At 33.2% G+C, this 22,966-nt stretch overlaps 1 protein-coding gene and 1 long non-coding RNA gene across 5 annotated transcripts in view; one reads left to right on the plus strand and one right to left on the minus strand.

The window, feature by feature from the left end:
- The window catches only part of 5-ht2a (5-hydroxytryptamine receptor 2A), a 21,892-nt gene extending 727 nt beyond the window's left edge, over positions 1-21,165 (minus strand). The window contains exons 1-8 of one of the 4 annotated variants that reach the window (XM_077424686.1): positions 20,876-21,165; positions 19,040-19,498; positions 12,306-12,712; positions 11,281-11,569; positions 4,392-4,616; positions 1,395-1,734; positions 172-378; positions 1-96 (exon numbers count right to left, since the gene is read on the minus strand). The exon at positions 1-96 is cut by the window's left edge and continues 201 nt beyond it. In XM_077424686.1, the coding sequence (XP_077280812.1) occupies positions 1-96; positions 172-378; positions 1,395-1,734; positions 4,392-4,616; positions 11,281-11,569; positions 12,306-12,617 (1,469 nt within the window). In that variant the 5' untranslated portion in view covers positions 12,618-12,712; positions 19,040-19,498; positions 20,876-21,165. Of the gene's footprint in view, positions 97-171; positions 379-1,394; positions 1,735-4,391; positions 4,617-11,280; positions 11,570-12,305; positions 12,713-13,456; positions 13,650-15,011; positions 15,292-19,039; positions 19,499-19,771; positions 20,840-20,875 lie in introns of those variants that run through there. The other 3 variants (XM_077424687.1, XM_077424688.1, XM_077424689.1) reach the window with 3 other exon arrangements.
- Positions 1,820-4,397, plus strand: LOC143907750 (uncharacterized). The gene is made up of 3 exons (XR_013259961.1): positions 1,820-2,839; positions 3,331-3,434; positions 3,567-4,397. It is a non-coding gene; the product is annotated as an uncharacterized LOC143907750 (long non-coding RNA).
- Positions 21,166-22,966: the final 1,801 nt, after the last annotated feature.

Below are 22,966 nucleotides of genomic sequence, written 5' to 3' on the forward strand. Positions count from 1 at the left end.
GTGCAGAACACCAATCCTAGGACCTTGCTGGCTTTCTCCTCGGTCGCGACCGCATTCGCGACCAAGGCTCTCTTTTTTGCCCGGCCCGCCAGAAACCTTGAAAAATGTCGATTATCAAGAACGCGGAATTTTCAATATATTTCCGGATTCCTTGGAGAAAAATTGCTATACTTGAGATTCAACGTGGTCGGCGTGACATTCAGTTGCAGTTTCAGGGCCCTGAGGGTAAAATTCCGTGTTTCACGCGCGATGTTCTCCGGCGTTTGGGTCGTCTGATCCACTTTCAACTTGAGCCGAGGTCCTGCGGCGGGACTCCCGGCGCCGTCCACCGCTAACTTCAAATGCGGTAGGACCTTTCTCGCACCTTCGCATTTGTGGCTGTTTCAATAATTAAGGTTTTTAAATCTTTCAGTAACTATTCGCCCGTTCGTTCTGGGACAAATGTCCCATACGTTATTTTATGTATAATTAATTTAAACTTTTCACCAAGAAATATAAAGGTTACAGTTAATTAATATTAAAAGAAAAAGGCAAAAAAAATCTTGCACGTGCAAACGCTTTCTCTATGTTATCTCTTCTACAATTATTTTAAATAAATCAATTTTTTTATAATAAAATATTCTCATTTTCATGTAATACGATATGTTCCATAGAAATGAAAACAACATTGTTACATTGTTAATTTACTTTTTATTTTGTAACAGCAATAACATGGCAATATTATTGTTTTCGTGTCCAGATTGTTGAGAGTTTACGATTAAAAATTGACGCGTTAATGAAAAAAGTTGAGATCGCATTAATTCGCGGCCTCGGACTGGCCATTGCGTCGAGACGCTTGATTTAAGATGCATAGTCTCGTGGACCGTCGCGTCGCATTGATATCAGGGATGTTGCATGCGCGATGCCTGGCATAAAGCTGCTGTTATAAACGACTTGTATATATAAATAATTGCTATATTAGTTACAATTTTATTTTTTTGATAATTGTAAATTACATAATTACATTTTTCGTAAAAATTTAACTTTTTTCGAGAAATATGAAAGCATGATATAGAAGTTATAATCACGACGTTCAATCTAGTTTTTAAAATTTATTCTTTGTTTTAGCATTCATTTTTCTGCACTTTTATCTTTACGTAAGTATAAAATGCTTGTGTGCAAAATTACAAATAATTTATATTGTAACTTAATTTTACAAAACATTCGATATAAATAATATAATTAAATTATAAAATTACAATATCTGTACAGAAGGTGTTTCCGAACTAGAATCGTAAAGTGGAAAAGAGGATGATTTCTTCGACAGAAAAAAAATAAATAATAAAGACTAAAATTCTTTCAAGCAATGTTGTATTTTGGACAAAAAAAATTTTTTTAAATAAATGTACTCTTACTTTTCTTTTTCCGCGTTACGGCCGAAGTGCTGTCTTGCCGAGGATGCCGAGGACGATCGCACGGCAGTGGTTGCGGTGACCGTGTTAAACGATGACGCTCTCGACGATGTCGTTTTTGTGGACGAATATCTGCCGCCTAGCCGGCGAAACTGATCGCCCTCCGCGTTCTCGGCCACGAAACGGGCCTTTTTGCGCAACAGCTGCAGTGTCAGGATATAAGTCGTCACCATGACAATCATAGGGATGTAGAAGGCGATCAGAGAGCCGAACACGAAGAACGCCCGATTATTGATGACGCATACTCCTGGCCGCGGCATGATGTTCGTGGGATTAATTATGCCTGAAACAACAACCGACGAGATCTCGTCACGCCTTGATTATCCCCTTCTCTAATTAGCTGTTGATTTGAAGCTTTCGATTACCCGTCAAGCTTAATTCTCGGGATCTTTTCCGGAAACGTGGACGTCCCCTCTCGAATCGTCATCTCGTAACAGTTGTATTACATCTTACGGAACGTCTCGATAATTGGAACAGATTTTGTTTCGATAAAAGTTATTCTGAGTGCTTGTGAATGGTAATTGGATTTTTGGAAAATTGTTTTAAATTGACAACAATATAAGTGTACTGAGAAAAAAATATTTAGATAAAAAAATTATTTAGATTGTTGCCAAGAGCTTTACTTAACCCGTTGTGGTCACATAGGGTCCAGTAGACCCCAGTTTTTTTTTGTTTTTTTGTTTTTTTTCCCTTTAGTATACTACATATTTTAAGAGTAAAACGCAGAAAGTTTTTTTGCTTTATCTCACAAAATTTTAATGAATATTTTTGTGAAAAAAATCAAATTTCTCGAAAAAAAAATTTTTCTCGCGTTTTTTTAACATAAAATTTTTTTTTAAATTATTGGATTATAAAGAGAACGTCACACACATAAACTAAATTCCAGTTCAAGGTTTGAGTCGATACATCAAAAAGAACGCAAATGGCAACTGATGTGGGGTCCATTGGACTCCGTGTGACCACTACGTTATTTTTAAGAGGTGTGACCACAACGGGTTAATATAATACACATATTTATTTAGAATTAGATATTTTTACTTAATTTAAATTAAAATATTTAATTCTAAATAAATATGTATTGTATTTCGCGCCTCTTCCTCAAGATAACACGTAGTACTCCCTACTCTATGCCGAGGCGCCACAATCTTTACAGCTAAAACAAAAGTTTTTCCCCTTCCTAGGGGACTTGTCTCGTGTTCGCGCCCAATCCGTCATTCTTTATTCTTGTGCCGAGATAGTCACTTCGCCATTAGTAAAATGGGAAAAAGAAAATACTGGAGGTCGAATTCGGACGATGAATCCAAGGAAAATAAGATAACTAAAAAGATGAAACGCCTGTCGAGAGATCTTAAAAAGCTTGAAGATCGAATACGGATAGAGACGGGCACGTAAGTATCAGGTTAATCGAAAACTTGATTGCTATCTTTTTCTATTCCGCCTCGTAAGGAGTGGTCGGACGATAGAACAAAATTCTATGATAGACCCATTGTTCAGGACTAAGAGTATTTGGGCGAGCAATATTAGATAAGTAAGACAAAGTTAAATAAAACTGTTTGATATTGCTTATTATCTATATAACAAACATTTATTTTATAATTACACAACCGTAGCCAACTTTCAACATCTACGTGTTATCTTGAGGAAGAGGCGCAAAATACAATTTAATGATTAAACGAACTTACCTGTAAATGAAGTTCTATCATAATTGTATGAGGCACTTCTTCCAAAAGATGGGTCCCTTTGACTCCCTATACCCATATCCGACAATTTCGGATCCCGTAACTCTTATATAGGGCTACGGTTGAACTTTGAAAAAAATGACGGATTGGGCGCGAACACGAGAGAAGTCCCTTAGGAAAGGGAAAAACTTTTGTTTTAGCTGTAAAGATTGTGGCGCCTCGGCATAGAGTAGGGAGTACTAATACGTGTTATCTTTCGGAAGAGGCGTTTCATATAAGTATGATAGAACTTCACTTACATCAAGTAAGTTCGTTTATATATATATATATATATATATATATATATATATATAATCATTAAATTATATTAGATAAATAAGCTCTTAGCCACAATCTAAATAAATATTTTTGTTTATCTAAATATTTTTTTCCACAGTGTACTTGTGTCAAAGAGACGTTACTGCCAAAAATGACTGAACCTGAACTCTCTCTCGATCTAACTTTGCGCAATCAATCTTCTCCGAGAAAGTAAATGTGAAATTACGACAATTTCGAGAAATTTGGTAGGTATGTACAACTCACCCAGTTAGAATTTCTATTGGACTATTTGCATTATAAGAGATGAAAAGGTGGAAGGATAGGTTACTCTCTCTATTATCGATCAGGACGGCCGTCGAGAGCCTTGATAAATGTGTATCATGCCGATAAAGCATCGCGGTTTCGTCACGCTTTTTTGCTCCTCCTCTCGCGAGAATACAGTGAAAATTATCGGCTCATAAAAATACAAAGTCCTCTATCGATCCGTCGAGGTATAAGTATCACTTGTATTTTCTCACCTTGACTTTTTCGCAATTATAAAGAAATGAGAGATCCAATAAAGTCCAATATTATTCATCAACTTTATAATAAAGATCCTTAGCACAATAGTTCTTCGCCGTAAAGATGGATACAATGAATAAACGCAACGGACGATTTATCCTGGAATAGAATTACCCGGAATAAAAGGAATTGTATATGTTCTACGTGTGTGAGAGCAAACATGAAATGGCAGTCTAGTTCTTCCGTTTCCCCGCATACGTTTCATTTCAGGAATTGTTTACCGATTCCGCGCGTTTTCATCGCGCGCTCGCGCACTTACCCGTTTTATGTGATACGTGCTGGTCCATATCGGGGGAGCTTTCTCTACTACAAAGGTAGCCTTCGTAGATCGTCAGTCATGATACGAAGGAGAGGAGGACGGGGGTAAAAAAGGGTAATTTACCTAACACCGTGATGGAGCTGGAGACTAGCATGGCTAGTAGCCAGACCGCGGCGATCTTGAAGCCCACCATTCGTTTCGTGGATGTGTGACGTGTCCTGAGCGGATTACGGATACCCAGATAACGGTCCACGGAGATGAAGCACATGTGCATTATACTCGCCGAGCACGCGAGCACATCGCATGTCACGTATACGTTGCACCATACCACGCCGAACGGCCAATACCCTGAAAATTCGAGAGAGGCGAGAAGCTAGGGTGTCAAGTCGGGGCGAAAAAGTGTCGCGTTATCTACTAGACGGCCGTCTTAGGTTGTCTATTATTCAGGCGAGAGTTGAAGAACTTATTTTGCAATTGCTATAAGTCCGCATTTTTAGCTGGAGGCGATTACGTTGCACATACAAAAGATAACAATTTTATAGTTATATATTTTATATACATATAGTAGTTAAAATTCTCCAAAAATAAAATAAATTTGAAATTACATGCAAAATAAGATCATATATATTTTGTAGTTATATTTTTAATATTTATTTTGCAAAAAAATCGTAAAATTTCATGCGTATTGTAACCTGCATAAAGCAACGGATATGAAATATCATTTTTCAAGTTTTAATCAGAGAACATTGATTAAAAATCTAGAAAGAAATGCTATATTCAAATTTTAGTAATATTTAAGTTATTAAAATAGCGTGCAAAATACAAATAATTTATGATTAAAATAACATTTGAAGTTATTTATCGCAATAATAATTGGTTGTAATTTATGTCTATTCCATTCTACTTTTTTTGAAGACTTATAATTTAGTTTACATAAATTTTCCCCTTTTTTATAGAATAGTCCATGTGTGTAAAAAATGGCCGAAGAAAGAATGAATTATTATTAAAATTGAATTTTACTAATTCTCTTTATGAGTGATTCTTTTTTATTGAGATATGACGGGAAAGGATTTAGGTAGAGAACGCATTGCTCTGGAATCTTTTACTTTTTGTTAGGCGTTTTTAATCTTGCGCTGTTTTCGGAGAGATAATAACGAGAAAATAGGGCAGGGATAAGCCTCATTGCGTAGATAGAGGCTTAGCCAGAACGCATGAGGATGCGCCGGCGGAACGTACGGTGCACTCCCGTGATGCGATGAATGGGCTACATCAAACGGCGTCAAATGTCGGAAATGCGTTACACAAACCATCACTTTCCAACGTGCAAATCCCCCGAGCTACCAATGTATTTTTATCGCTTCAAAGATTTGCGAAAACTCGAAGAGTCCGCCGATACGTCTGGAACATTTTAGGGGCTGTATATTCATAGCTGATCGTGTGATTCGATTAATGATTGCGATTTCGGCAGTCGGATCTGGAGCGCTTTTACTTTTTACAGAAATTTATAATCTTCCGGAACGGTTTACGATTCAATGATTTATCATTATTGATTATTTTTTTATTCATTTCTTTAATTAAAAGTTAGAGCAAGAAAATATACCTATGTATATGTATATGAAAATGCTTATGTACATATACTTTAATATTTTTCTACGTTTTTATTAAGTATAAGATATTTAAATATCTTATATATTATATCTAAATATAATTGTTTACTTGTAAAAGCGTTAAATTGTAAAAAGGTAGAATGTATAGCGTATGCGGCGAAGAAAGGCCAGAGAGAGAGAGAGAGAGAGAGAGAGAGAGAGAGAGAGAGAGAGAGAGAGAAGATAAATAGAATTAATACTGTAAAAGGGGGTGGGAGTCCTTTCCATCCCGCACAAAGGACAGAAATAAATAATTACTACTAATAGAATTTTTTATTTTTCTTCACATCTAAAGAATTTATAAACATTTCACAGACCTTGAACTTTTCGTAAAACAAATCACTCGATCACACGTAATATTTGATTATCGGAGATGTTTACTTAATAAGAGTAAAAAAATAACACTTTCTAAATGCAACAGAATATCTCGTATAATGCAGTCACTCAGTGACAGTATTCCAGGGGTTAAACAAATATTGAATGTTTATATCATATGCATGGTTTGTACAAACAGCGATTTGCGAAGCAAATAAGATCCGATAATGTCAACAACAATTTATGTATGCAAATCTGTAATTGAGAGTGCGTCTTTTCAATCACAGATAGAAAATAATCTGCAATATATTATACTGTCGGCTATGAACAATTAACGGTCTCGGGAATTTTATCATTCTGTTTTACGACGTGCGTCCCGTTTTCACCACATTCGAATTTTCCCATTATGCAAATCCTAACACTGTAACCATAACACAGAATGAGTAACATTTAACGAGTCAAACGAACGAAACATCGTGAGTACCTCAAAGCGTAGTTTCTTCCTTTAATCGGCATTGATACTAATCCAATTAAAACAATCAACTTAATCCGTCGTCTCTTGGTATAGCGCGCTGTACTCGTTGTGAGAATTAAGGCGAAAAGCGCAGAATTTCTGAGGACGCATATAGTAACCCCAAAAATTTGCATAGTCGCATATTATATTAAGATCTCCTCGGAGACTACGTTGCGAGGAATTTCATTAGTAACAGATTAAAGCACGGCTTGATGAGCAGGCACACTGCAATAAGGGCCTAAATACACGCAAGAAAAACGCGAAGAACAAGAACGAAAAGAAGAATAAAGTGAAATAAAATAAAGCTTATATAGTTTCGTAGAAAATTCTTAATGTCGACATTCAAGGTAATACGGACCGGCAAATGCAAACTTTCGATATAATATTTATTCAGTAAAAAAATTTTGCGTTAAAAACACATTACACACGTCACAATTTATCCACTCTAATTTTTATGTTAATTTAACATCAGAAGGCAAATATTGTAAATAAATAACACAAAGTAAGATGTGAAAAATTAACACAAAATTATAACACATGGATGCTTATTGGAAGCAAAGTTTATGTTAAATTAATATATTTATAATGTTAAATTTAATTAATATAAAATGTTACACTTACATTAAATAGTATTTTCTTTCTTCTCTTTTTTTCTCGTAAAAAACAGAAGACAACGATATCTCTTTATAATATGTAACATAATAAAATGTCGATATAATATAATATTATATTATATAATAATAAGGTGGAACTTTTATAGAGAGGAAAGTAACACTTAGGTGCTTATTTTAACATGTAAAATATGTCACCAAGAATTCGTACATTTACATTTAAATTGTGTTATTTTAACTCTTAGAAACGTTAAATATTAACTTAATGCAGAAAAATCAAAATAATACAATGACAATATATGTTACATTAACACTAGTGTATGTTAAAAATTTAATATAAATCCATTCAAATATAAAATGTTTTTTACCTTGTACTTGTTCAATATCTGATTGATGATAGTAGTTAGTGTAGCAATTAAAATTAAAATATAAATATACATACACAGTTGGAAAACTTGTGTTAAATATAACAAATCACATGTCCCAAACGGTTCACTTAAATTTTTATGTTAATTTGACATAATATGGATGTGTTAAATGGTAACACCAATACTATGTTAATATTTCAACAGAAAAGAAATATAAATTTGATCGTAATTTGAAGTTAATTATGTGTACGATTAACATAACTTTGATGTTGAATATTATGTTAAATCATCCTTACTGTTATAGAATAAAATCAACACTCTTTTTCTGTAAATTTTATAACACATTTAATAAATACGTTCAAATTGTGTTATTTTAACATATTTTTTGAATTATTTTAATAATTTTCCATTTTATATTTGTTAAATTTAATTAACATAGCAGACATATGTTAAATCTACACATGTATGTGTTAATTACTTTACACAAAAACTTGAACCAGCAGTTTTACAAAAGTCTTCCAACAGTGTAGCAATTAAAATTAAAGTATGAATACCTATTATACATGGCGAATCACATTTACAATCATTATTACAAATCGTGGCTATTGTATCACATGAATATCTGCGTCGACAGATTCGAATTCGATTATTTAGCAACAATAATATATGCAAATGGAATTCGACAATAGTCGATAAAACGAATAATGTTCAACTAACATTATAAACTTAAGATTGTAAACTTCAGAATAACAACTAAATAAAACACAAGTAAGACTAAAATAACAATCGAATAAAGAAAAAATAATTCAAATGCGCGGAAAAGTCGCCTAAAGATAAAGTTCCAACAAAGTTAAAATCTCCGTATCGATATTATTTTAATAATTCCATTGAGACAATTTATGAAGAGATATTCCAATTATTGTTATTGTTATTAATTCCGCGCGTATACTTCTCTCATTCTTTTACCAATTTGAAAAGTTAACGGTGGAAACTTTCCGCGGGTTTCCCTGGAAATGCGCGTGGAGAGAATTGAAATATATGAAAGGGAGGGCGATAGTTCGCGCATGAAGGCGCGGATGCGGTTGAATACGAAATATTCGCACAGTTCCGAGAGCCGGCGAGTTTGTCAATTTTCAACCATAAAGGCCCCGTTACGCGCCGATGCGCATTCTGGTAACAAGGTGCACCGCCACTGTGTACGTGCCCACAATGCACATTCTGCACGTTTTTTGCGGCATGCATTCGCAAAAATACGCGAAAACAAAAGTTGGAAATGAACCGCGCAATTTAACGAGTGTAACGAGCGATCCCAAAGAAAGCGCATGTTTATCAAGCCTGCGATGATTTCAGCACGTTTGTCTTACCTAGATATATTGACGATGCTTCAACGCTATTTTATCACAATATAGCTAATTAAACGTGAAAATAAAAGCGCAATCAGTAATAATAAAATATTGAGAATATAGTATCAAGATAAATAATTATTGAAAAATAATTTAAAAAAACATTTAATATTTATTGTTTTATTGCATCCTATTTTAATTAAAAATAAACTAGATTAACAATTAAGATATTTGTAGTTATATATATTATCTACAAAGTGTCTGAGGGTGTATAATCGAGACGAATTTCGGGACGATTTATGACAGATGGGCGTTATCGAAGATAATTGTAGGGTCATCGAGCCGACGTAGATTGGGCACTCGAAAGTACTTAATCGCCATACGGCGTGCTTCGTTGCTCGCAGCAATTTCAATCGAAACACGAATTAATTAGCGCCATAATCACGGCACTTCGTAATTAGGATCAAGGACGCCCGAAATTATTAAATGTAACACCGCCAATTTAATTCTTGTTTACTAATCTTTAACGCTACTATTTTCTTTTGTATTGTGCATGAGATATTTTAGTGCATAAAATAAAAAAACTAAATTATCTTTCATAAAAATACCAATAGATAGTCAACTTTAATATTTGGTGTTTTACATTTAGTATTTTAATATTTTAGGAGTTTATTTTTAGCGTTTTTCTAATTGCTGGGTGTACGTGATTATCTCGTTTATATTTCAACATATTTTTCGAACTATTAAAGAATCATGCTGGTACTAGCAGAATTTTGTTATATAATCAGAGACTCAATCACTTTGGACATTACAAACTTCAAAATTTTAGATTTATTGTTTCAAAGAAGGAAAAGTTTAGGATTTAATGTCATAAGTGTGTGTTACGAAATTCTAAATCAAAAAAGTTCGACAATTTGATCGTTTTAATTTTAACGATACGAGAATTGACAATTCCACCTAGAGATTCAAGAGACCCAAGACATTGTGTGTATGTGTGTGGCCGCAAATATAGGCATATCTTTTCCTATACGCTGATACAATCAGAGAAAATATTGCGAATGTCTCGCGTCCGGTGAAATATCGAAACGTCGGAGCTGGAAAATACGAGCGCGCTTTTATTTCAACGGCATTAGAATCGCCAATCTAAGAAGTTGAGAGGAAATGGGTATATGCTGGATGCTTCAGCAGCCTCACGGAGATTCATATTAACGATTTGATGGAATCGAATGGCGCGTTGTCGTCGCTGTCTCGGATTTTAAGTCTTTAGAATCTTAGACGCGCGCGCCTGGAAATTACACCTTTCAGGTCGCGAAGCATAACCGTCTCGTTCGCGAGATAAACGAGCCGTGACGATGAATCCGCTAATGCGTGTCGTCGCGCGCGTTTCGCGTGAAAAATAGGGCGCAAGCACGTGACGCGAAAACTCAGGAATAAAGTCGTCCCTCGATGACGGCGAAGAGGCGAAAAGGGCAAGCTGATCGATTGTCCGTTATAGGAGAAAAGAGATTCATTTGTATTTTATAAATTAATCCGCTAAAGGTCGTCCTTTAATAAATGGTCTATTTTTGAATTGATAAAACATGTCTTAGATTAATTAACAGATTCTAATATATCTTTAATTTTTTACCGTCACTTTGAAATTAGCGCTTAAGTTTTGTAAGCGGTGATGCAGTTTTAAATTCAATTAATATTAATTACCCGGCAATTTACGCGATTGTGGAGAAGCTTCGCGGTGCGAAGGACACGAGATAGGTATCAGAAGAAAAGTAGAAAGAGCGCAGCAAACGGTCCTATCGCGCGTGGCGTCTCTCGTTTCTACATTGTTCTATTATACTACGGTGTCTTAAGCTCCGGATTATGTTACGAACGTAATCCGATCGCGCGCGTCGCATGTTTCTTTAAAATTATGCCCCGGTGCGCACTAATATGTACTGTTCTACCGTGCGTTTATTATTCGCGGCACTCGGCGGAAAGACCGCGGATAAGCCTCTCAAAATATTCCCAGCTTTTCCCATTCTGTTACCGCTCGCGTGTTTGTCTAGTAGCTTAATTTACTCGAAAAGGTAATTAAAATTCTCGTTATATATTATTTACATTACTCGACGCAAACGTGTCTCGTTTCGTCGTTTTCGAGCCAAAAATTAAAAGAAACTCTCAAAGGAAGATTAAAAATTAAGAAATGCAGGGAGGGAAAACGAGTCTCTTTAAAACTCACCCAGAAAGCCAGGTATGGCACCCATAGGCATGACGAAGAGGCTGACAAGGAGATCCGCCACGGCTAGCGACAGCAGGAAATAGTTTGTCACATTGTGGAGTCTTTTGTCCAGTACCACCGCGAGACAAACCAATATGTTTCCCAGTCCACCGGCGATTATGAACACCACCACGAATAGGAAGCTCCAGTCGAAGCGATGGGTTATTTCCGCGCTGCCGGTTCTGGGCCGGCGCGAGCAGGACATGGCCAAGTCCTCGGCGATGTTCCCGACCGACGAGCACTCTAAAATCTAAAACACCGGATATTTATCGCCCGTTACATTCGAGACGGATGGCTGGGAATTTTGAACGTGTCAAGATGGAAAGCGACAATTTCTGAACGTCGTCCCGGATTTTGAAATATCGGCCTTCGAAATGGAGATCTTTGGATATGTCATCCTTGAACGGAAATCGAACAACTTTATCGCTTCGAAGAGGAAATATAATTCGAGAGAGAGAGAGAGAGAGATTCATAAGAGAATCTTAAATAAGTATTAAACATTTTTTTACACTGAGAAAAAAAAATTGGTTAATACGGTAAATTTGTATATAGTTGTTGTTCACAACTTAAGTGTTCATTTTAACATATAAAATATGTTACCAAGAATCCATGTATTTACATATAAAATTGTGTTATTTTAACTCTTCGAAATAAATATTAACTTAACGCAGAAAAGTCACAATGACATAATGACAATATATCACATTACACCAGTGTATTATGTTAAAAATTTAACACATTTCTACACGGATAGAAATCTACTCAAATACAAAATGTTTTTTACTAGAAGTTGATGATTTATATTTTATTTCTTGTATAACTTTTTTTAATTTTTAACTCCTCATGTTTTTAGAATCTTAGGACACTTGGCTAATTTAATTCCGAGTAATCTTTCTATCTTCAAACTATCGCAGGTTGAACTATGCAAATATTAAATCCTTGAAAATTTTGATAATATAATATTTTTAGTCTCGAAAAGGACTTACTTCTTCCTCGATGGACGTGGCATTACAATCCTTCATCGGTATCCTGGATAGAAAGACACCTTCAATGCTCTCGAGGTCATTGAGAAGCAAGGACACGTTGACATTACAACTCGCATAATCGCAAGGAGTACAAAATAGCGTCAACGAGGAAGTGGTTCCTTTCTCAATCGCTGTGCAAAGGTAATCGAATCCGTTGGACACGATGTCGCACTCTTTGACATAGCCCAAAAGAGTGTCGTTGCAGGACACCCGGTGCAGCAGCGTTGTCAAGTTACTGGCCCAAGATGTTAAATTGCCCTCCGGGACCAGCATGATGAGCCTCGGTGGAGTCCTCAGAATTAGTACCTCCAGTCACGATTGATAACACACGTACGTGCGGAGTCCTTATATGCCGATCTGAAGTATTTCTGAAGAAAATTTTAAGAAATAATAAGACTTTCATAACTATAATAATATCTCGTTGCTCTTATATCTTTAAGAGCATCAATATCGATGCTCTTGAAAGATTGAAAGTTTAAGAAATATAACACATTAAATTACATAATTTAATTTTCTACAATTATAAGTATCAATTTAATTTTTATGTCTGTATAAAAATTTATAAATCAAAACATAGCACTTTAATATATACTGTTTAAATAGATTTAATACAAAGAAATAATTTCCACTCGATGAAAGCTCTCTAAATAACTATTTAGAGAAAAACGGCCAGTTATCCAGTAATAGTAAAAGTTAAAAAGAAAATCTCATAATTTAAACAATTTGTTTATTCTAAACATCTAAATTGCTGTTAGCTCTTACGTTTCGACCGTACTTGGTCTTCTTCAGAGCATTTAAAAGCCAATATAAAAATAATAAAAATATTATGGAAATAACATTTAAAGCGTTGGAATAAATATTAAAATAGCGAAGGTCCAAAGTCAAACACGCGGTAAGTCAAAAATTTAAATATAATCTCCAATATTTTTATTATTATTTTTATAATTTGTATGTTGTCTATTAAATGCTCTGAAGAAGACCAAGTACGGTCAAAACGTAAGAGTTTACAGCATTTAAAATAAAATTGCTTAAATATTATGACACTTTCTTTTTAACACCTTACTATTGCTCGATAATTGTCCGTTTTTTTTCTCTAAATTAAACAAACTTACTTTTAGCGGATTAACTTTTCAGGGACGTTCTCTTGTTTTATCCTACTCTTCTTTAAATTATTATTGGAAATCGGAAAAAGCTTTGTCATCGGTTTCTTTATTTTACGGGTATTCATACCGACTGCAACGTCGGAGAGGAAAGAAGATCCGAGCGAACTATTTGAGCGCTGATAGCGGGTAGAATCTTACGAACAAAGCGCCACTCTTGCTCGACAAACAGAGAATCGACTCGACATTGCGGCGCCGGGTTGTTGACTATCGGGGACATCGATAAATGTTCATGATTGGACGCGTTCGATCTGCGATCCGTTCGCGGCTTATAAAATATTTCCACAGGCGGGTTATATGAAAGATGTCAATGCCCTTCCGGAGAAGAGAAATCACTATTTAATTGCCGGGACTTTGCCGATCGGATTAACTAACGTATACAGGATATCGACAGTCCGTTTTCTCTACCTCGCGACAATGCTGATCTTGGAACAAATTGCTACGGCGAGTCGCCTGTCAATGACGTACCGGCGCGTGCTATCCGGGTTCAACCGTTACAAAAAGTAATATATATGGAAATCATAATTATAAATTCTCGACAAAAAGTAAACTTCTTTATTCTAGTATATTATAACTGACTCTTTCCCAATGAATTTTAAACATCGGCTTTTTCGAATTATTTATAATTTTGAATTGATAACTTAAATTAATAAAATTAATAATAAAATTAATAAATTAATGTGCAAAGTAAACCATATATATGTTACGAATATTATATATTATAGTCATAATTTGTTTATATAAATTGCTTATTATTGTGAATTATTTATATAAATTGCTAAAATTTGTGATCGATAACACGGATTGAACTTTATACCGTGGAGTTTATTCTGGAGAGTCCATTTAATTGGCGTAAGTAAAATTTGTTCGCGTCAACTAGTATTTTAATTTAATTTAACTGGTAATTAGCGTAATTAAACCGGTTATCACGAGTGTAGAATTTTACGAGCAAAACTGAAAACCGGAAAAGGATTTCCTGTTTCCCAGAAACGAAGATACTCCGTGCCAGGTTTACGCGGAAAGTTGATAACGATACATTAATGCAGGGCACGATTAATAAAGTTGATGCATTAATGCCGTGACGGAATATTGCGACGCGCGCGCAAGAGTGCTTGATGTATTTATATCTAAGAAAGTTCGCGTATTGCAATATTCAGCGTGTAAAAATAAATGTAATTTTCGCATGACATGCATGTAACATGAGTTACTCGTAAAGCCAAATATATGTGCCGCCATATATCATCTGCTTAGCTTGCTATATACGTTTTCATGATATCCAACAATATTTACGGGTAACTATAAAGCTATATCCCCAATTAACTGACAAACAGACAGAATTAAATTACATCGATGACAAATGTAATGACATAATTAATTATATAAGTCACTATTTATGTCGAATAAAATCGGAGATAAATGTATTCGCTTATAGATAATTGTTTGACAATAAAATTGCACTTTTATGGATAAACATTGAAAATTTGAGAGAACTGCAAAAGATGTTTACCGCAAAGATGTTGCGCACCATGGTTCGCAATTTTGAAGAAGAATTTTGTTTCAAAATTGCATCTGAGCTGCACTTTTCGATTTTTTGCAAGAAGCCGAAACGCTCCCTAAATGACTTGATCCGTGAAAGCGCATCGTAGTCATAGGCTGAAACCGGCACCGATACGTTCGCACCAAAACGAGCGCGGGTTAACACGCGCTTGACATCGGAATCGATGGGAGAGAACGGGAGATGCGGATGTAGTTTATTAGCGGTCCCGCGTGGAAAGTGACGCCGCGACTTCACAATGACTACTGACACCTCTAATGCCAATGACAGCGCGCTCCGTCACGAGTAATCGGAACAATCGTTAATTGGAGCGCTCAAAGGTGAAGGAGATATAGTCGGTGTTTTTGTAGTATATCTCATCAATTAATAGATATATATCTTAAGGGGATATTCTGATTCGTAAGAAAAGTATTTTTCAGGAATTTTTTTGTATGGAAACAAAAAAACAAATAATGTTAAACTTTGCATGTTGTTTTAGCCTTATTTTAAAAATATATTTTTATTTTTTAAGTAACAAAAACGATCTTCTTTTCTATGTTAGGATAACTCCGGTATATATGTACACCGCACCTAAGGAAAACTTATCAAGTACTATTTACTATGTTTAAGGCAAATAAATTATACCAATAAAAACTTTATATATTGTCTACTACTATAAAAAAATTAGAAAGATGAAATATTTATTCTTTGTTTTTAACAAAGAAACTTTTAGAAACCCTTGGATTTTTACCATATATCCTATAGGGGTAGGATATATGATCATTCATAAATAGAATATACGTGCCTTATAAAAAATTACAAATACTGTTTATAAATAAGGCAATAAAATGTCATAATAAGGTATAAAATGTGTGTAAAAAGTTTATTAAGATTTAAAAATAATAAATTATAAAACTGAAAGATTTTAAAAAGAAAATAGACGAACGATAAAAAGTTATTGTTACACAATTCAAAAAAAGAAGGAAAAAGAGCACATAAGAGATTTTTATTTTTACAGAGTGTTTGTACTATATAGCATAAATCCTGCACACTAAAAATGCCGTATATCCCAGGCAGATGGGTTATACATATCAAGCTAAACAAAGAATAGAAGAGCTATGCACTTGCACTTTGCTGTATTCCACTCTTTACTATCTCTCTACACTTATCTATCATGAAATAACCATTACATTCCTTTTACATTCCCTACAGTAATTATTTTACGTGGATCGTAATATATGATGATCGCGCTACTCACTACGTTGAGAAATCGATTCAACTCACGACGGCTTCGTTAATATTAATAGTGAAGAACTGAAATTACAACACAATACTAATATGGCATAAAAACACATAACAGAGTGATTGCGAGCAATACCTTCATTCCTTCCATTTTTTCTGACTTCTGCGGCGTGCGAGTCCCTGCGCGGCGTAAATACCGGAGTGACCCTATCTTGGTCACTAGGAGCATATATACGGATGATGTAAATTATTCTAGCTATTCTAGATATCTGAAACGCAAAAACTTATAATTTTCTTATTCGGGAGAAGTGCGGCTATCGTCTGATCTAGATTAAACATTATGCGTTTATTAGTTTTTATTCTTTTAATAAAATACTAACATAATTTTGAGGAAAAACTAAAACATTTTTAATAAAAAAACCCGCCATTTTATTCAGAATAGAAATATTAGTTTAGTTCTAGTTCAGACGATAGTAACACTTCTCCTGAATAAGAAAAATTTTAGTTTTTGCGTTTTACATACAAAATCAAATAAAATAATGTTCTTTGTTACTTACAATTAGAACAGCTAGAGTCATTTACACCGTCCATACGCGTTTTTTCTTGCAAGCTCCTATAGTGACCAGGGTATAATATAAGAAAGAAGAGCGTATTCGTTACTTAAAAAATAAAAATAAATTTTTAAAATAAAGCTAAAAGAACATGCAAAGTTTAACGTTATATGCTTTTTTCGTGTTTTCCTACAAAAAATTCCTGAAAAATATCTTTTTTTACTTTCAAGCCAGAATACCTCCTTAAGTAAAAAATTACCGCTCCTAATTGTTGTTTACTTATTAATATTCTTAAACAACTATAATATTACTGTGTGATTAAACAAAGTTTACTTTGAAGTAAATTTTCTTATTCTATTTTGAACACAGTTGTAGACTCTGTAAACTTGTCGTTTCATTAAGACATTAGTCAGAAGCATTCTGAATATTAAAATATGAAAATGAATATCTGCAAAATCCAGTACAAGATAATTAAAATCGTATCTGTTAATTGCTATTTCGCTTGTCTTTTTTTAACCGTTACCACATTATTATTAAAGTTTATTGACTTACTGGAATTAAGCATTAATATTAAGTAATCTTCTCATTAACGTGAAGAAATATTTATTTTGATCTCTTTAAATTCGCTGCAAATATCGGTTGATCAAAATTTTAATTATCCGATTTTAATTATCAATAAAATATATTATTTATTGCTCCTATAAGTTATATATAATTCACAAAAATCATTTTTATTACGGCAATGCAATTTGATTAATCCTAGTCATAATTTAATATTATTATGCATGGATAAATATTTATTCGGCAAATTTGTTAAAATTCACGAAAGGAATAAATGTTTTAATCATAACTAATAAATCATAACTTATTAAATAGTACAAATCAAGACAATAATTTTTCTGTTCAAAATTAAAAATGTGTTACATATTTTTAACTTCAGAATTTCCCGGATTTCTCGAATAGATAAGTTAATTTTTAATAATAATCAATTTTTTCGACAGAATGACGTCATCAATCGCGATAATTCACGTTAATTTTGTCGAGAGAAAGAACGAAAGAGCGGATTCCGAGAAATGGTCGATAGTAATTCAATTATTTCGGCTTTTTATGGTCAAAAACCGGAAATTATGACTGTTTTATAGAATTTATTACTTTAAATTTAAGTCTACAGTATTTTTTGGTCTATATGTCCTTTTATTGAACAGAAAATGCGTAATATTAACAAGTAAATTAAACATGCAAGTAAACTGAAACACGCAAGTAAAATAAAATGCAAAGTAAAATAAAATAAAAACTAAGAGAAAAAGGGGATTATATATGAATAAAATAAAAAACAGAAAAATTAGGAGATAAAGTAAGTAATGTTCTTTGTTATGTAAGAAATACCAAAATAGATCAGTCAAAATGATATAAAGCTTATTCAATTGTTTCCTGTCTTGAAAAAATGGGATGATATTAAAACAGTCTTGGATTGTCTTATGCGATTCAGTAGTTAATAAGAAATGTCGGACTTCCGCCAAATATAAACGAGAAGGCTCAGGGTTTTGTCACGGTATATGTTGCAACGAGATCAATAGCTATACAGCTATTAATCCCCGATAAGGGGATCGCGACTATAATCAGTCTCGCGCGTAGATGCGGCTAATCGAATTGCATCTACGTAAGTGATAGCACTTAAAAAATCACGCTCCAATGACGAGAATTTCCTTCTTCGCAACTAAATTACGCATGCTTAGCGTACCCTATAGATTCTTCTAGCATCCTTCAATAGATTTTTATAGCATCTTGGACCTTATCTTGAAACTCCAGTTTAGCTTTTAAATCAAATAAAAATTCTAACAAGGACTTAAATAATAATTCCAAGAGTAATAAATATAAAAATATACTTTGTTAGATTTTATAACTATATTCAAAAAAATATCTGGAAAAAGATGTGTAATATTAAAATATTATATTTTTAGTAAATTTAAATATATTTTTTTTCTTGAAAATCAAAGAATTAAAAAAAAAATGTATTGTACGTTTATAAAATTTTTCAAAAAAGTTGTAATTAAAAAAATATCTATCTAGAATATCACTTTATTATTTTTATGTTTGTGATAAATGAAGCAGTTCTGCAACGAACATAATCTGTAAACGAATCCTGCAAAAAAACAATATATCGCATTCGATCGATTATATGGTGTTATACTGTACGATTGCACTTACTTTTCCAATTTCTACTGTTTGTCTCTCAACATTATTGATTCTCTTGTTTCGTTCTCGGTAAATAGTTCATTGTCTAAATTTCAGACACAGCCGGCATTTTACACTTTCTTCACGGAATTTTTACTCGCGTTTCACACAAAACCGTGATAAATGTTTATTCACTTGTCTATGAGCTATTATCTTCATCCCTCCTCTCATAAAATATTACGGCTTTTATAAATTATAATTTATTAAATGTTAGAAGTTTACAGAAGAAATCCAGGATTTATCAGGTTTATTCTCGTAAATTCTCTGAGAGACTTCGAGTGAGGCAGTTTCCGCCAAAAATGTCAAGTAACAAGCCATCGAAGGTCAGATGAGTCTATAGAGTGAATTTTCTCTGGCACAAGATATACACGGGACGCATTTTTCTCTGCCTTTTTAGTTGCAAATTTTCTGACAAACGTGAGATTGACATTTCTATAATAAAAGTTTAAGGAAATGATTAATATAACATATTAAATATTTTTTAAATAAATTACGATTTTGAAAGAATTACGCAGATAAACTTCTTTTTTGAATTGCCATTTTATCAAAAATTCAACATTTAATTAATTTATTGTGCACAATTGGAAGAGTATATTTTATTAAAAATATTTTTTAATTTGTTTATTTAATTTATAATTTTTTTGCTGATACACTATGTCAATTAATTTATATATTATAAAACAATTAAAAATCGAGAAAACTTACGAACAAGCTCTTATAGAAATTTAATTATATATTTAAAGATATATAACTATTGAGATTTATGATTGAGAGCTTGATTGTCAGTATATTTAATTTAAACATGGCATTAACGATAATTCTTGCTAAAAAACCGCTGAAGGGGGTTTGAATTTTAATATCGCGTGTCACCTTCGGGCCTATATACGAAACTTAACCATTTATATCGAATCTGTATCGTATAATTTCACAGCACCTCAATATCTCAAAATGAATTTGGCCGATCGGATTTATTAAATCTCGCGTGGCTCGCTCGATGAATAGCAAAGTATCGACTTTTTATGCGTGACAGCTCAAAAAGTTCGGGATCCGAACAAATCTCGATAAATCAACATCGAAATTGTTAATCACAGAGAAACTGAAACATATTTAAAGCTTTATACTCGATATTTTCATACCGGAAACTTTGTGCTATCTACCAGCAATGTCAATAAAGATTTGTATAAAAATTATCAGTGATATATATGACGACAAAGTTCATTGGCATGATTTAACCTGCAGTTATTAAGTTAACGATTTCAATGGAAACTATTAATAAAGAATCCACTATAAATTCACTTTATTTTATTTTAGTTTACAAAATTTGGTATGAGTAATTTGTGTCATTTTTTTCTATTTGCAGTGCAAATAAAATTTTATTAAGTTTTATAACATAAAAATTTAGAAATTTCGTAAGTTCGATGAAAACGAGGGTTCTAAACGTGAAAATTGACAGAGATTTGACTGAAAATTTGTTTTAGTGTGTAAATAATGCCGATCAAAATTACCATAACAAAGGATTAGCTAATCTCTTTAAAAAGTCAATAAAGCAACCTATGTAATATGTAGCGATCAGGTATCTAGTTAAATTCAATTCGACTTCAAAATATGCTTCGCAAAACTTTTAGTAGAGTAATATTAAATTCACAATGTGAATGCCACGTTAAATTCACAGCATAATAAAATTGATAACTAATGCAAATAGTGCAGTATAAATGTTTTATAGAACATACAAAAATTTAGAAGGTTCGAACAAAATTGACGAATCAATAATAAATTATCAGACATTATTAAAGACATTATTAAACGTGCCTGGCAGATTATGTTTTACATCTTTACGTCACCAATAAACGTTTAAAAAGTTTACTATTATATGAAAAAGTTAGTTAAACTCCGTAGAGAACATGTGACGTCTCTTTGTAACATTTGTCTCTAACAATAAGTATATTTAATAGAAATAATTGAAAGATATTCATTTTAAATTAAATTCAACTTTAATTCTCTTCACAAAATTCAGTTTTTTACGCGGAAATAAAATAAGTAACGCGACAACGGGGTAACAATCTGGACGAGATGCTCACGCTCGGACTGCGCGGATCATACTGAAAAGGAAGGCTATGGAGGCTGCGTGACGAGAGATGAAAGGAGAGACGAGAGCGGGATGGAAGCGAGATGGAAGAGCGCTAAAATTTGCGCACCACCCGAACCTCCCTTTTCCCGTGTCTCCTCCTTCCGCCGTGTTTTTTCATTTTCCTTTCGTTTCCGTTTCTCTGCTTCCTGGCCCTGCACTCTTTTTTTCCATTATCACTTCTTCTTATTTAGTTACGGCAGCCGATTTCTTCTTTTCTGCCGAGTAATTTTTCCGGGACTTCTCGTGTTGTAGACGTGTCCTCGCGCTCTCTTTTTTTTCTCCTTTTATTTCTTCGTTTTTTCGCTCCATACCGCCGCGATTTATGACCAGAATTTGCAACGGAAGATGACTAAATCTGAATAAAGTTTCTACATGAATAAAATGGCGAATTCACCCTCGGCTCAGATCCAAAACCCTTCTCCCTCTCCGCGGTTAGCAAATTACTTTGGAAACCGCGCGGCAGAGGTTCGAATATCTTTTCTTCGTGTTCGAGTTTGTTTCGAAGTTAAAATTGTGATAGTTGCTTAAATTGCTTCAGAATTATTTATTATGTCATAATATTACTATACCTGCAATTTAGTATTACCAGTTAATTTACGTTAACGTATTAACAACAATGGAAATATTAATCGACTCTACTGGCCATTATAATCGCCAAGACAATACGTTGTCTTGGTGATTATAATGGCAAGTATAGAGTCGATTAATATTTCCATTGTTGTTTATTATTTGACTGGCGAAGTAAAAGTGATTTATTCTATTTAACGCATTAGCATTAAATTTGCTAAAAAATATTCCTTATAAATTTTTTAATTATATGTATTGTTTATTAAAATTAATTTAAAATGTTCGTGTATGTGTATTAATTTTCTTGCATATTATTTACATTTATAAATAAAAATTTTTAAATGCAAACAACATATTGCTAATTCTGAAGAATCTCAGCGTCTTAAAGAGAAGAACGCTTTTGCGTTAACAAGACGTGCATTTAATTTCGCCAAGGAAGAGAACTTCCGTATTAGACAAAGCTGCTTCGTTAATTGCACGTTATTTCGCCAATTAAGAAACTTTTCCAACTTCCGAAAGCTTGAGCAACAAGTATCGCGATACCTATCTTGCATGTATATTTATAGTATAAAGTCATCTGGGAAAGTTGAAAAACTTTGCAAAAATGTTCTAATATTGTGTTGTCTTATTACTAAATAATTACATTATAGATCTTAATAAAATATGGTAGTTATTAAACTATAACTACAATTATTGCAAGTAAATATTTTTGTAATAAACTATTAAAATATGTATGAAAGAAATTTTATAGATTAAAAAGAGTAATATGAAATTCAGAGTAATAAATGTTAAAAAGACCATGTGGGACTTATACAGTTTCGATATACAGGATTTATTAAATTATTACAGCTAATTACAATACGAGAATACACGATTTTTACATATACAATATATTATGCATCATACATATATATATACACATATATATATATATATATATATATATATATATATATATATATATATATTTACTCCATGCCATTTACTTTACATACACGCACTCTCGCACTCTCGCGTCTTTATTCCTTTTTTCTCTGTCTCTTTTTTTTCATTAATTCTCTTGTAATCTTTTTTACATACAAAACGGATTATTCACGAGTGAACGACGAACGATCATGAACGTACACGACTTTGTTTGCTAACTAACAACACGCGGCTTCAATAAATAAGTCAACCCTAGTACAATGTACAAGTTAGCAATAATG

This window comes from Temnothorax americanus, unplaced genomic scaffold (genome assembly GCF_048541705.1).
Source record: "Temnothorax americanus isolate GAGA-0224 unplaced genomic scaffold, ASM4854170v1 Scaffold88, whole genome shotgun sequence".
Taxonomy (NCBI): domain Eukaryota; kingdom Metazoa; phylum Arthropoda; class Insecta; order Hymenoptera; family Formicidae; genus Temnothorax; species Temnothorax americanus.